The sequence below is a fragment of the Cyprinodon variegatus genome, unplaced genomic scaffold, assembly GCF_000732505.1.
Source record: "Cyprinodon variegatus isolate N-32 unplaced genomic scaffold, C_variegatus-1.0 Scaffold124, whole genome shotgun sequence".
In the NCBI taxonomy this organism is placed as follows: Eukaryota; Metazoa; Chordata; class Actinopteri; order Cyprinodontiformes; family Cyprinodontidae; genus Cyprinodon; species Cyprinodon variegatus.
The window spans coordinates 734,193-748,965 of NW_015150577.1; the positions used below are offsets into that span (position 1 = coordinate 734,193).

Here is a 14,773-nt window from a genome sequence, read left to right on the forward strand (position 1 = left end):
GTGCATTGTTGATGCAGAAGGAAGTGAGGCAAAGATCCCAGCTGTTGCTCTTATTGAACAGATGATAGTTAAACAAAAATAAAGGAAACACATCAGCATCACCAAAGGGCTCCGAGGAGAATCCTAAAAAAGTATTCACACTGCTTGAACTTTTTTTGTATGTTCTGTCACTCAAAATAGCAAATAAATTGTATTTTGATGTATTTTTTTCCCCAAAGAAAACATTAAATTGCATTCAATCTTGTTTACTGTGACTCAGCAGCAGACTGAAGGCCCCCTGGTAAAACTGAAGGGGCTTTGAGATCCATGATTTTAAAAGGAGAATTTTGTCTTCTATGGAAGAGTAGTCAACAGAGAATCAAGTTTGAAGAAAAGCCATCTTACTTCCCTTTCAAAGTTTCCAATAAGCCACATAGAGGACACAACCAGCGTTAGGAAAAATGAACTCTCCTCAGGTGATTCTAAAGTTGAACTTTTAGGCCAAAATAATTGTGATTTGCATATTGCTGCACGCAGGGCAATCTTGGATGAAGAGCTGTGGGAAATCTGCAAAAGACTTAACTATATGTCAGAGGTTAAGCTTCCAGGAGGACCGCAGGACTTGATATTCTGAAACTGAAAGTTAGTTCTGACTTGAACTTTCTGCAAAGACGAATGGACAATATTTTCAGTGCAGAGACAAACCCCCCAAAAGACATGCAGCTGTAGATGCAAATGTCTTTAATTGTTAACAATATTAAAAACAGTATTTTTCTGGTAATGGTGCAAAAAAAAAAAAAAAAAAAAAAAAAACATCAATAGGTATGATAATTCTATGAGGCGCCTCGGGCGGTTTTATATTTAAGATTAATAGTTTCTGAAGAATGGTATGAACAAACCAAGAACATTAATGAGAGTTCTCTCTCCTTGAAACACTGAAAGATAAATAACTCTGGGCTGTGACAGTTTATCCTCAGGGATCATAAATCGTCATCATGTAAGATAAATACACAGCCACTTAGGTCCAGTGCACCACTTGTGTCCTCCACCCCATTGCTCTGTTTGTTTACCCTAGAGACCAACGCTGCTGTCTGTCACACTGAGTGACGTAGACCTCCCTATGTGCTCTGACTGACCCCGATCTAATACCCTGTGGTTTTCTAAAAATACCCTCCTCTAACCACTCAGGCAGGTACATCATGTTTCCATGTTATTTCTCTTTTTTTTAATGTTTGTTGTTCTCTATTTCTACTTTGCAAGCATAAAAACCCAAAAGCTGTGATAACACTGTTAACTATGCAGATCTGGATGATTATGAGGAGGTTTACAACTGTCTGGATTTGCAAGGGTTAGATAAGCTTCCAATCCTTGTTTTGTCTCTTCTGTCTGGACAAGACCAAACACTAATGGAACATTGGCGCCCTCTTGTGGACACGGGGAGTTATAACAGGCATTCTTGTCTCAATGTAAATGGGGTTTTTTTTGTATCCCACTTTCTGTTTTATTCCAATTTTTAAATCTGAGGGCTGCTTTGGAATTAATTCCATAATTTTAGATTTTATTTTATGTATGTAAGAAACATTTCACACTGAAACTAAACCCAGAAGTCTCCAACCCCAGAATGAGATGTTATCAGATTATAAAGCTGTTTTTTTTTTTTCAGGGCTCGCTATTATGGGAATTATGCATGGCTTTATGTGTTATCTTTTTTTAGATGAAAACTGATCAAAATGAGCATCTGGATAAACAATCCTCTCCTTGAGGAGGAGGGTGAACATCTGCACGTCCCATAGTAGGATGTTGATGACAGGAAGCTCATGTTAAAGAGCCTGACGGATGTGCTCTTGTTCTTATTCCTCTGTCACAATGACTCATCGTGTACAACTGAAGTGGGAATTTAAAAAAATGTTAAATTCTGTGAAGACATGCGCGACGTGACGACAAAATGAGCGGCAGATGATGCAACAGGTGATTTGATTCATAACTTTAATTCTTACATTATGCACATACAAATACACATTGAAAAGACTACAAGAGGCAAATATTCTTTAAATTTATGCAAAAGTCAGAAAAAAAACCCAACAATATGAATACGTTTAGGCATTATATCAAATGATAATTATAAAAGGGTTTAGATTTAGATTTCAACAACATAGAACCATTTTCGGACTTTTAAAAATAAATATTCGGTTACATTTTATATCTATTTGGAGAGTTCAGACTGGAAAACAGTATAGAAGGATAAAACATCTTGATCCTGCAACCAGGATGTCTGAAGGCCTCAGCAAATGGGCCTACACCTTTTGTCGCCCTCACATCCTTGTTTTAAATCCTCTTAAAGTAGAGAAACTCTGCAACAATGAAATAGCCAGTTTAAATACCACTTAAGGCACTAGTTAGATATTAGATAGCAACTGATAAATAACTTTCAGTGTTCTGGACAGGAAGCAATATCTCTTTTATCCAAAACTGCTACTGATGTAACATTAACTTCCAGGTGGCCTAAAAAAAGAAACCTCAAATTTTTCATCATTGACAGGAAAACTGATCACAACCAAAATTGTGAAACTGAAACAGAAAAAGAACTCACCAGCAGCCTCAAGTGATGGTAAGGTCAACTGGGGAGGCAAGCAAAAGCCCCCTGGGTCCTAAATAAGGTATCTCAAAAGAGTAGGAAGTTGGCTTCAGTACAAGCAGAGACCACTGGGAGGGCTTTAGAGTGGAGCAGGCCTTTCCCAGGACATGATCTAGAACAGCATGTACATATAGGTGTCAGCCTTATCCGGCTGAGGCTGGTCTGAAGAAGAGGTGGAGTGAGCGGTTTTCCCAAAACCAGGTTAGCCGCTGTCACACGCACAGTGGAACTGGCAACTGGCACAATGTGCGTTAGTCAGTGGCTTACCTGCTTTTAGATCTCATAGGTTATAGTGACAGCGTGCAGGCCCACACACTCTGTAGAGGAGAAACAAATACTGTTATCATTCAATGAATCAAATTAAACAATCAGGATATATATACATATTTTATAAGAAATTAATAATAACCAAAAAAATGTAGATCGTTTTTTTTTTATATATATATATTCTATTGCCATAACACTCTAATAGAGAAATCAGCAAAAGTGAAATCAGACCTGACTTCCTGTTCAGGATGTATGGATCATTCTATATAATGAATATGATTCTAATCATGTTGTTTTTTCATTGATAAAGAGAAAGTTTCATTATCACAAGTTGTTAGGTTAAACACCACATTAATACACATGTAACAAATTGACATATAATACAATAATTAATCTGTTCTGTTTAAAAGTATATATAGATCATATATATATAGATATATATATCTATATAGATATATATAGATATAACATATAGGCTATATATATATGTTGAGAAATGTACAGATACTTACCAGTCAAGTTCTCTTTAGAATATTTATAGTGTAAAAAAGTTCAGTTCCAACTGATACGTCCTGATATATCCAAATTCTAAATCAAACAAAAATGAAAATATATATATATTTTTTTCTTTCACTGATTCTCAAAAATCTCAGCGCAGGATTAAAGTCTGGCGCCTTTAGATTTATTCTTAAGCCGATACCGCCGCAGAAGTTCAGTTCACTTACATTCCCCCTGTACTGCCCACTCCCCTGCATCCTCAACCCGACCTGCTTATGCAAATGACGAACAAACCGACGTTCCGTTCAGCCAATCACACCTCACCCCGGAGTCAATCGTCCCGCCTTTCGGTAAGAAATGACGTATCCGCAGCTATGTGGGTGGGGCGTTCAAGGACAGCATGTTCTGTCGATGTCCGAATTGTAGTTGGGGTGCGGTGCGTTCGTTTCTGCACGTCGTACATCAGGAATGAACCATTACCTTCTTAACAGTTTCCTGCCTCGCTTCGCAATTGTGATGCACATCTGTGTGATTAAGGTTCCTTTCCCTTAAACAGACATCCTGGAACACGGCGGTCGCCACATGAATCTGGTTTGCGTGGGTTTAAAGCCGTTTTGACTGCGCGCGCTCCGACCCCTCCGGTGTGGAGTGGTTGAACTCGGCTTACTTTGTGTACTGTGTTGCCATGAGCGGAGTGTGGCTGTGCACGTACCAAGGATGCTGCATGACAGTCTGATCTGATGATGATGATGACGAGGAGGGAACACTCAATTATTTACATCATCAACTCAACATTATACGTGTATAAGAAAAATTAAGTGAAATTTGGATAATTTACATTTAAACATAATGGAAAAGTAAAAACACCAAATTAAACGTTGTTTAAATATATTTTTATAAACTAAAAACTCTGGCCCATGTGATGACTAAAATAAATTAAATTGTACGGATTCTGTTAAAAATAAGACATCTGGACTTGTTTATTTTTATTATTAGTAGTAGTAGTAGTGGTAGTAGTATTAATTCATACCGCACTGGATTACTTGACCTCACGGCGAACCGGACTTGCATGCCTATTATGTAACAGTTTATTCTGTCATTCATGTAGGCCACTAGGGGGCGACATATTCAACGGATCTCAAATTAAGTCAAAGGGCTCATGTCATCTGTTTTTTGTATTATTTGGTTAGCTTAGGGTGTTGAAATCTTCAGAAATGAAACCAAAATAAACCATATTTCAATAAATTGATTGATTGACTTTATTTTGTCTTATTGTGGGGAAATGTGCTCATTAAATCAGCTAAAATAGTCAACAAAGAGAAGAAGAAGGTGCCAAAGGAAGAAAAAGGTGCATGGAATATAAACAAAATACCGTATATACTATATATCACATACTAAACGAAATATATTTCAAAAGCTACTTACAAATTTTTATTGGTACATTTGCCACTGATGTGGTTTGTGTTTTCTTTGCAGCACAGTTTAGTTAATTTCTGGTATGCCTCATCATTTTAAAACATTTTTATCTCTTACTTCCTAAAGATTTTACATGCTAATGTAAAATCCAAATTGGTTAATTCTTATTTAAATTTATTAGCTGATATAGTCACAAACACACAAACAAAACTCAAAAACATTTAAAAACACACTTAAACCAACTCATAAGGATTAAATCATACTATGCACATATTTAATATCTAAACTGTTTTGTGATTCTTTGTGTAGCTCAGGCAATATTATCTTAAAACATACTTTTATTAAACAACAGCAACAGAAAGAAAACTTTCAACTTTCAATGGAGCGCTCTATTGAAAGCTGCTGCTGCCGCAGTGCATGCTACTGTTCTATAGTTGTTGCCATCTTCCTTGTTGTGCTTTCTCCGGCATCGCGCAACTTTGTCGTGACGCCCTCAAAACCCCGCCCGCTTTGCATCCAGCCATTCAAAACACATCTCTGCGTTGTGATTGGCCCGCCAGATTTAGGGCCCTAGGGCATTGATTGAAGCTAGAGAGAAATTGCAGGCAGAAATGATTTTGGCCGCTGGCAGCTGGGGCTAGTTTACTAGGCTACATGTCACTCACAAATATGCACCTGATTCAATGCAAATTTGAGTCAAATTGTTAAAAAATATACATATATATATATATAATAATTTCACATAAAGGGGGGCTCTCATAGACTGCTAAAGATGGGTAAGTTTTGATTTTATTGTTGATTTTATTGATGATAAATATTCTTGGATCATCTTGATTCCTCTTTTTTTTGCATTTACCCTCTAAAATGGAGGTCCTCGGCAAGGGGTCCGCAACCCCTTTGGAGTCCACGGAGGTATTGTCTGGGGTCGCAAAAGTTTTGGTTGATTAGACTTTGTTTTTATACTATAGGACCAGTTTGATGTAACACATTTTCATATATCATGGGCGTAGGTTTGCATAGTGACCATAGGTACATGTCCCTACCAAAATTCTGGACCGACCTACTTGTCTCTACCAACAATTAGATGTGAATAACCTGTTTATAATTTACAATACAGCTTTGTTGCAGCAGTAGAGGAGTTCTGGATGGAGAATATTGAGAGACGAAAACATTTTTTGTTTATATATATATTTTTTACAATTTTAGTATAATTCCTGCTCTAAGTGGGTGGCCCTGTGAGTTAAAGACATGTTTTAGAGTCTCTATAATCAGTTAACAATTAATCGATTACAGGTACTACATTTTTTGACATTCCAATAATCGATTATTCAGATTAATTGTTTCAGAGCAAGATAAAATATATGACATGGGTTAAATAGAGTAACTACACCCTAGATAACTTGTAGAGTGAAATTAATATTCAAAATGCTCAGTGTCAGTTCCAGTGCTCATGTAAATACAATAGATTTATTTGGTGTCCTTTGAATCCATTATTTCCACATATAACAGACATATAACAGACATATTTAGACTATATTTTCTTAAATAGGCACAGATTTACTTTCTGTCTCAGTCGCAGGTAATTTCAAATGCAAACCTTTTCAAAGTGGAAAAAAGTCCTTATTCCTCATTCATCAGAGCCGATGATGCTCCAAACGTTGATAAACAGCATCTAGTGGGTGGAGTGCTTATGAAATTTTTACAAATGTAGCAGGAAATGCTGCTTTGCTCTTTAAACAAAATACACCCTGATTTTCACGTCAAGCATAAAAAAACGAGCATGCATATTTTTGCATAGGACCAATGACATCAGATCAATAGTGTCAAACCTACGCCCTTGCGATATATATATATATATATATATAAATATATATATATATATATATATATATATATATATATATATATATATATAATCCTATACGTCTTGGGGTTACTTGGCGTGGAAAACGTTCAAGACCTCTGTTCCAAAAATAATGAATAGCAAAATATATTCTAAGCACGGCTATATACTTTTCAAATACCACTCTTTTAAAACTTTTAACGCGAGGCCCTATCTTTATTTAGATCAAACGCAGGAGGAGCTTTACGGCTCCAAGGTGTACTGTGTCTTTAAGAGTTTCATATGTCGAAGTTCACTCGGTAATTTCCGTCCTCAGCCAGCCGGTGGTGTCAGTCACCAACAGTGGAGACTTCAAACCTTTCCGAACATACCCTTCACTGTTGAACAGGGTAGGTTTTAAATATTTAAATGCTTCTGTGTAGCTCTACGTTTGTGTAAAAAAAAAAAGCTGCTTATTGTTGCGTAAAGCGTTCAACACACTGACTGGTTTTCGCTTAGAATCGAAGCAGGCTAGAGGTTTGCTAATTTTAGCAACTCCGAGGCTAGCTGGCATGCTACCATGGAGCTAACACGACTAGCTAGCGTCATTTGTTAAAAAAATACAATTTTAAAACACTGGCATTTTATTGTCATGACATATATAATAAGCATACATTTGCAGATCTTTGCCGTATGTTTATTTTATGTAAAAAACTGCTGAAATAACGATTTGATCCTGAATTAATTTCTTTGTTTACAAATGTAGCATTCGCATTGTGTAACGCTGTTGTTGGTTAGCTCTTACACGTTGAATAACATTAGTTAAATGCAATACACAAAGTGACAAAAAGCATTTTAACAGCTGGTGATAATGGAATGGAGGTTCAAATGGAGCTGCCTAGTTTAACATAAACCTGAATTTAATTGCTTTTATGGTTGGGACTGATAGAAAATGTTATTCATGAATGGGTGTGTTGAAATACAGACTTTAAATCTGAGTTAAAAAATGATTAAATGTGCATCATTTATGAGACAAATAAAAATGAAGATTTAATAGATTAATTGAAATGTCAAAACTATATATTTAGCAAGTCAAAATGCACATAAGGTTAAGTGTTATATTGTTGGGTCTTATTGTGTATTATTCATTTGTTTATATATTTGTAACAGTGCTTGTTCTAGATTTTAAATGTAATTAAAACTGGTTAGTCAGTAAACTTCCCTGCTATTTTGGTGACAGTGATCAATACCATGTCTAGGAGGGAGTGTTATTCTTCTCTCTCACTGTGCAAAAACAAATGTCAACTACTTTGTAGTATGTCTTTTTTTTTTTTACTCATTTATATGGTAAATGCATCCCTGCAGTGCAAGTGCAATAATACAAGTCAACTACTGTGTAATCTTTCCTTAGCTCTTTACTGTGCAGTTATTTTCATCTCTAAAGAAGCATATTCCAGGACATTAAAATTTTTCTTATGCTCTTGTCTGTTGTATTTTTATCTTTAATGGCATCTTGCTTTAACTCTTTGTACTCTATATAAGCCACTGGAACCAATATTTCCCTGAAGGAGTAATCCCAAGGGATAAATAAAGTTGAGTCCAAGTCTAAGCCTAAATTAGTTTGGCTATTGTTCTCCTATAAACTGCACTGCATCAAGTGGGCGTCTGAGACCGGGTGCGAGCAGGTGTTGCTAGTAATGTCATTGTCTTCATGCATTAAAATAAAGTCTAATCTAAAGATATAGAGATTATTTATTTGAAACAGAAAAATAGAATTTTTAACCCAGATAAAGACATCTACTGTTTAAATCGAAGAAGTAACTTGATAATAACAGTAAAAAAAATACATTAATAACTGCTACTTATCTTGTACTTGTACAGACTTGCTTTTTGTTACTCAAGCAAATGGCAATATTAAATCCTTTTATTAACTTAATGAAGAATTTAATATAGTAATTGTTGGGCTTCAATATATTTTTACATTTGAACTATGAAATATACAATGCCTGTTTGCTCAATGCAAGTAATTCTTAGTGTTTAAATAATTTGCGGTTATTTTGGTTTATTATTTGAGCTGATTTTGATGTGACTTCTGTGTAACGTTATTATGTCAGAAATCTGATCTAATCTGAGGGTAAAGTTGTGACTTGATTAGATTGTTACTTCTTTGTAGTTGTTAGTAATAAACTATTGAATTTCTGAGTAGGACCAAAGAAGAGAGTTTTCATTAAATAAGGACTGAGCCATCAAAGTGATCCAAGTTAACAACCATGTGAATTGTTTTTTTTATTCAAAGTACGTGAGGTCACATGTTGATTGATACAGAGCCTGATTTTTACAATGTTCAGCAAGTTATTTATTTTTGTTTGATAACTGAAGACCTCAGTATCCTGATAACCTCTTTATAATTGTTTTTATTGTTATCATCCACATGATGGGGCTCACTGCTAAATCAGTGCGGGTGATAAGGCTCTGGAAATGCTCTTTGACTCCCACTTACCTTACATTACTTGCCTGTACAGCTTAAATTACCATCAATGTAGACATTTAAAATCAGCAGAGAATATATATGAATATTTGCATATATTTCTTAATTCAAAGTGCTTTACATTGAATCTAAGTTTATCTGATTTCTTTCAGTTTTAGACATTTGCTGTAAAAGGCGTTTGGGTGCTGTTTTTTCGATGGTCAGCCATGGATGAAGACGACAGCCAGGATGAGCAAGTTTTCCGAGGTTCATCTCACAGTAAAGGAAAAAGATCGGCATTGTGGGCCATCTCAGGTCATTTTAATGAGTTTGAACTTATTTCTTTTACATATTTTTTTCCCCCAACTTTCCTTGAGTTTTAAAACTAGCTTTAGTTAATTTAATGTTGTTTTTTTTCATATAGATGACTCTGATGATCAAGAGGAAGAGTCAGAAGAGGGAGACTCTGAAAGTGGTGATGAAGAAGAAGAAAACAATGCAAATAGAGAAGATGATGAGGAGGATGAAGATACTGATGAGGAAGATGGTGACTGCCACCATATATGTAGATGTGGATTAGCTTTATAACACAGTATAAAAACCTGTTGTGTATGTAGTAAAAAATATGTTATTTTTTTTACAGATAATGATGAGATGGAAGATGGTAAGCAGGCGATGGGGGCCTTTGGGGGAAGTTCTGCTGACTTTGCAGAGATGAGCTCAGATGAGGACAGAGAAAAGTGTCCAATTTGTCTGAACTCATTTAGTAGTCAGCCTGTTGCAACACCGGAGAACTGTGAGCACTACTTCTGTTTCGACTGCATCCTAGAATGGACTAAGGTGAGTCTGACTTAGTCGTTTTATCTATGATGAAATATTCTTTCTAGTTCTTGTTTAAAGCCCCTGTCACACCTTGAAAATTTACACAAGCATATGCCTGACATACGAAAAATCTGGCAAAAATGCTGGCATATGTTGGATAAGTTATTGGTACGTTTTGTATAAGTTACGAGCACGCTGGCACACATCGATATACGGCAAGTGCGGCAAGTAATTTTGAGCCTGCTTAAAATATCCCGACGTATGCCATCGTATGCTATACGTGGGGCATAAGTTACAGGTAGGTTGTTTGATCGTTGACATTCGTTAAAGGGCAGATTAGACTTCTGCAACCGCACACATTAAATGACGCTTGGGTCTGGGGGCAAACCAGTTTTGCTGGTTAGTTATGCTTCTGCACCGTCGGTCTGGAATTTCTATTGAAGCACAGCAGTTTCCCGCCAAAGCGCAAGGGGGAGCCTATTTGAGAACTCACAAGAACTTAGGAGGCGCTGGCGGGGTTGTTTATCTTCCAAAACAATGGAACGTCTGCAAGATATCATGGTCACGGAGATGGATCTAGAGTTGCTAGACATCAAAGAGGAACAGGTTTTGAGCGCACCTCCTCGATTTACCTTTCGTGGTAGTTGTCCATTGTTCCACGTATTTTAAAAATGGCACGCACCAGCACCGAATAGAGAAGGACGACCACACAGACAGCCGAAAAGGCATACCAAGGACCAATCACAGCTGCTTTTTGTCTGTGCACTTCCGCTTGAGGTCTGCGCGGGTTTGCGACCGTCCGACGCGTAATCAGGATTTTTTTGAGGTGCGTGACAACGGTGTCTAGCTTATCCAAAATCTATGAGTAACTTGTGCATAACTTATGAAGAACTTATCTCCAATGCATATCAAAGTATCTGACTTGTTCCAAAAGACCACTGAACGTGTTTCTTACATACAGCTACTGTATAACGGCGTATTGGCAGTGTTTGGGTTGAAAGGGGGTTCACTAGAGAAAAGTGTCAGTTCTTCTCCAGACTGCATCCCCATCCTAGGGTGAGCGAGAAGGTGAGTGTGATGGATCCTCCCTGCGTTCACTCCCACGCCCAACAAGCTTCCTAGCAGACATAACGCTGAATCTCCTGCGACTGCTAACCTTCTTTCGGTCTTTTTCTTTTTATTTATTCTTTTTTTGGGGGGGCGGGCGGTTTTTATGCAGACCGGGAACCTCCAGGTGCATCGCTGTTCCGCGATGCCGCTGAGGGGAACAGCTTTAACTGATGCTTCGTCATTACACTCTCTGGACACGTTATGAATACGCTATGCATACGCCCAAAATGTAAAAAATTCAGTAAGTTCAGCGTATGCCATTTTTTTTAGAAGTTTCTGGGACGTCGGGCATACGCTGTCTAAATCGGAAAGGTGTGACAGGGCCCCTAGAAACAAACAAGTATCTTTCTCACTCATCCATCTAGAATGCAAACTCGTGTCCTGTGGACCGCATTGTCTTTGACAACATATACCTAAGGAAATCTTATGGAGGAAAAGTAAAGAAAATTGTGAGTGTGACCTCTTTTGAATAAACTTTGAGTAGTGAAAAAAACTTGTTTTTCTCTTGTTTAACATGTTTGCTATTTCTATGAATTGTGGCATTCAGGTCACAGTGCAAAAGCCTGTGAAACAAGGTCAGGAGGAAACGGTAAACTTGGACCTGGAGCAAACCAACTGTGAGGTGTGTGGGGGTAGCGACCGCGAGGACCAGCTCTTGCTCTGTGATGGCTGCGATGCAGGGTGAGATGGATGAGATTTTTGTCAAATAAAGTTGTCGAAAATGTTCTAAGCATATTTTTAACTGAATAAAAGCTAATGTGGAAGGGTTAACAAACAGGAGATCTGTGATTTTTCACCTCACAAGCACTTAATCATCACTTGCAGATATATGAGCAGTTTACAGAATAGGTCACCCATTGGGTATACTGTTTCTGCACAAAGTTTAAAAAAATCTCTTTAAAACAATCGAAATAAGAATGTGGCCTTGGAGAGTCGCGCTCTGGTGGCCCACTCTTTCTAAAAGACTAAACAGTGCCGATCATAGCAAGGCCTCAGTTGTGTGGGTTACAGATAATATTTTTCATTAGGTCATTCAAAAAGCTAAGCTATAAATGTTTCATCAAAAAATTTTAATTGTGTCCTAGGTACCACATGGAGTGTCTCACACCGCCTCTCGATGCTGTTCCTGTAGAAGAATGGTTTTGTCCTGAGTGTGAAACAAACAACCGGCATTTAAGTAAGTCTTTAAGTTACTCTTCCAAGGCCACAGGTTTGCGAGAAGGAATTATAGCAGTTATTGAAAATGCATACACCTTCCTTAGTTTTTAATAATTTCCAGAAACAGCTCAAAGGCACATTTCTTATAACTACTTTCAGAACTTAAACTCTTAATTTACAGCTGCTTTATATCAAGGTCCAATGAAAGACATAATTGAGATTTTAGGTGTGTCTGGCATGAAGAGATGAGGGCTGTTTGGAAATTTGTTGAGGATCTTTGTTGCTCTGGGCCTATTCTTTTGGGAACCTTGGCAGTATCTATGACGTCAAATAATATCCATCCATCCATTTCTAACACGCTTACTCCCAAGTGGGGTCCAGAGGGGTGCTAGTGCCTATCTCCAGCTGTCAATGGGCGAGAGGCAGGGTACACCCTGGACAGGTCGCCAGTCCATCGCAGGGCAACACAGAGACAAACAGGACAAACAACCATTCACGCACACACACCTAAGGAGAATTTAGAGAAACCAATTAACCTAACGGTCATGTTTTTGGACTGTGGGAGGAAGCCAGAGTACCCGGAGAGAGTCATATAATATGTTATTTGTATTGTATTTTGATTAGAGATTCATTTTTCTTTTTTTTTTTTTTTAGTTTTCCATATTTTTTTTATTAGCCTCCCTGTGTTTAAAAAAATAAATAAATAAAGAAGGCTTATCTGTCCCTGTAAATATTTTTTCTTAAGGAGGCTCACCTGAGGAGATTAGCGACACAGAAAGCCTGTCTTCTACTCCCCTGCCGGCCACCAGTCGGTCTCAAACTCGCACCGTTGGTCCAACCCGAGCTATCGCACGTACTCAGCAGAGTGAGAGGGTCCGAGCCAATGTCAACCGACATCGAATAACCCAGGCACGCACGTCACAGGTTTGGCATGATGCTTTTGTCTTGGCAAATTTTCTAATACTCACGCAAAGCATTTCTGCAGTGTTTGGTTTTAATGGAAATGCCGTGCTTTCATGTTGATGATACTAACTGGTAATAACAGCTTAAAAAGGTGTGTGTTTGGATAATGTTATAGTGAAAACATTTCTCATTTAGTGTGTGTTCTTCAAGTGTTTCTGAGCATCTTTCTGTGAAAGGTCATGTCAGAGTAATACAAGCATTTCTTTTCTAGTTGGCTCCAACGTATCTGATGCAGTCAACTTGGTTGGATGAAACTATTAATGCTGTGGTTGCTGGGCTCAATACGGCCGTGTACGTACGGGATATCACCCCTCGGGCCCCGTCAAGTCGCAGACGCAAACCTGGTAAGAGAATTTAATTTCTCTTAAAGCACAGGAGATGAATGCAGAATTAAAATAGGCAAATATTAAAGAAGAAAGGCTATATTACTGTTTTTTTGTTGTTTTTTGCCTCCAGTTCCTATAGGTGATAATAAACATTTTTTGTTTAAACAGGTAAAAGAAGAAAGGTGAGAAGAAAGAAGACATCTGCAAAGGGGAAAAATAGTCAGTCAGAAAGCACAGGAGTCAAAAGAAGGAAGCGACGAGCAAGGAGAAGTAAATCCAGGAGAAAAGTTGTAAGTGCATCCATATCGACTTTTGAATAATTGTTTTTCTTCATTCATGAATCAGAGTTAGCAGTGTTTTCCACTCCCATTAAACCTAAATAATGGAAGGGAGGGTGGTGCAGTGAGAACCCCCAGGAAAATCACATAGATATTTACTAGTGATGTTTTTACATGTATGAACCTCCCTCGAATCATTTCTGTCCCTACTTGGCCGCTCGTCTACTGTACTCTCTCTTTCATGAAATGTCAAAACTGAAGGAAAATATGGGCTTTGCATTATCACAAGCACGGATTTCTGCTGAGTCGTTTTTCCTTGCAAGTAGATAAAATCATGCACTCCCATTGGCAGATGAAGAGCGGAGAACAATTAAAGAAGGGCAGGGTGGCCTGTGGAGGTTCAGGAAGAAAAAACTGGGCCTGGTTCATAAACCAAATCTTCTGATTGTTAAAGTGTTTGTTCTTTTTCTTTACCTCGTAAAATGCAGCTGCATTGCTGCACTGAAGGGAGATGGGAACGGCCCCTCCAAATATGACAATGGAAAAAAAAAGGAGTGAGTTAAAATGGCCACTATGATGGAGAGAAAGTAGAAAGATTTGGATGGAGCAGAGCGGGATGGTGCAGGATGCAGCCAGTGCCCAAAATGAACCCTTTTGGAGGTTACGCTGCCATTCATAGACCTTTAATCTGCTTTATCTGTTAACATTTATGTCAGTCAATACTGGCTGCATTTGCTTTCTAATTCCTTATATACATTTATATTGTGTTAGTGTTCAGACTTTGAGAATTATATATGTTTAATATCGGTGGTTATGATTAGATGCTGAGAAGGCCAGAGTTGGTTTTGGTCAGGCAGGTGATGCAGAGAGACAGTATAGAACTAGTCAGATCAACTTCCACTCATTACTTTGAACGGCAGGTTCACACCGATGTCGAGCGGTTGAAGTTCCTTTGTCAGACCTCCCGGAATAACAGCAAGCACAGCGTTCATTTGTTTCACCATGTTTTTCACATCCGCTGTGAGATGGGCA

At 37.9% G+C, this 14,773-nt stretch overlaps 1 protein-coding gene and 1 long non-coding RNA gene across 3 annotated transcripts in view; one reads left to right on the forward strand and one right to left on the reverse strand.

The window, feature by feature from the left end:
* Positions 1–1,977: 1,977 nt before the first annotated feature.
* On the reverse strand, positions 1,978–3,710 carry LOC107085420. The gene is made up of 3 exons (XR_001481261.1): positions 3,394–3,710; positions 2,882–2,931; positions 1,978–2,726 (listed from the first exon to the last, which is right to left on the reverse strand). It is a non-coding gene; the product is annotated as an uncharacterized LOC107085420 (long non-coding RNA).
* A 3,240-nt stretch (positions 3,711–6,950) lies between these two features.
* Positions 6,951–14,773, forward strand: part of phrf1 (PHD and ring finger domains 1) — a 26,036-nt gene continuing 18,213 nt past the window's right edge. The window contains exons 1-10 of one of the 2 annotated variants that reach the window (XM_015375725.1): positions 6,951–7,027; positions 9,258–9,399; positions 9,509–9,631; positions 9,728–9,924; positions 11,382–11,465; positions 11,564–11,697; positions 12,102–12,193; positions 12,920–13,098; positions 13,349–13,481; positions 13,632–13,753. In XM_015375725.1, the coding sequence (XP_015231211.1) occupies positions 9,312–9,399; positions 9,509–9,631; positions 9,728–9,924; positions 11,382–11,465; positions 11,564–11,697; positions 12,102–12,193; positions 12,920–13,098; positions 13,349–13,481; positions 13,632–13,753 (1,152 nt within the window). In that variant the 5' untranslated portion in view covers positions 6,951–7,027; positions 9,258–9,311. The remainder of the gene's footprint in view (positions 7,028–9,257; positions 9,400–9,508; positions 9,632–9,727; positions 9,925–11,381; positions 11,466–11,563; positions 11,698–12,101; positions 12,194–12,919; positions 13,099–13,348; positions 13,482–13,631; positions 13,754–14,773) is intronic. The other variant, XM_015375727.1, reaches the window with a different exon arrangement.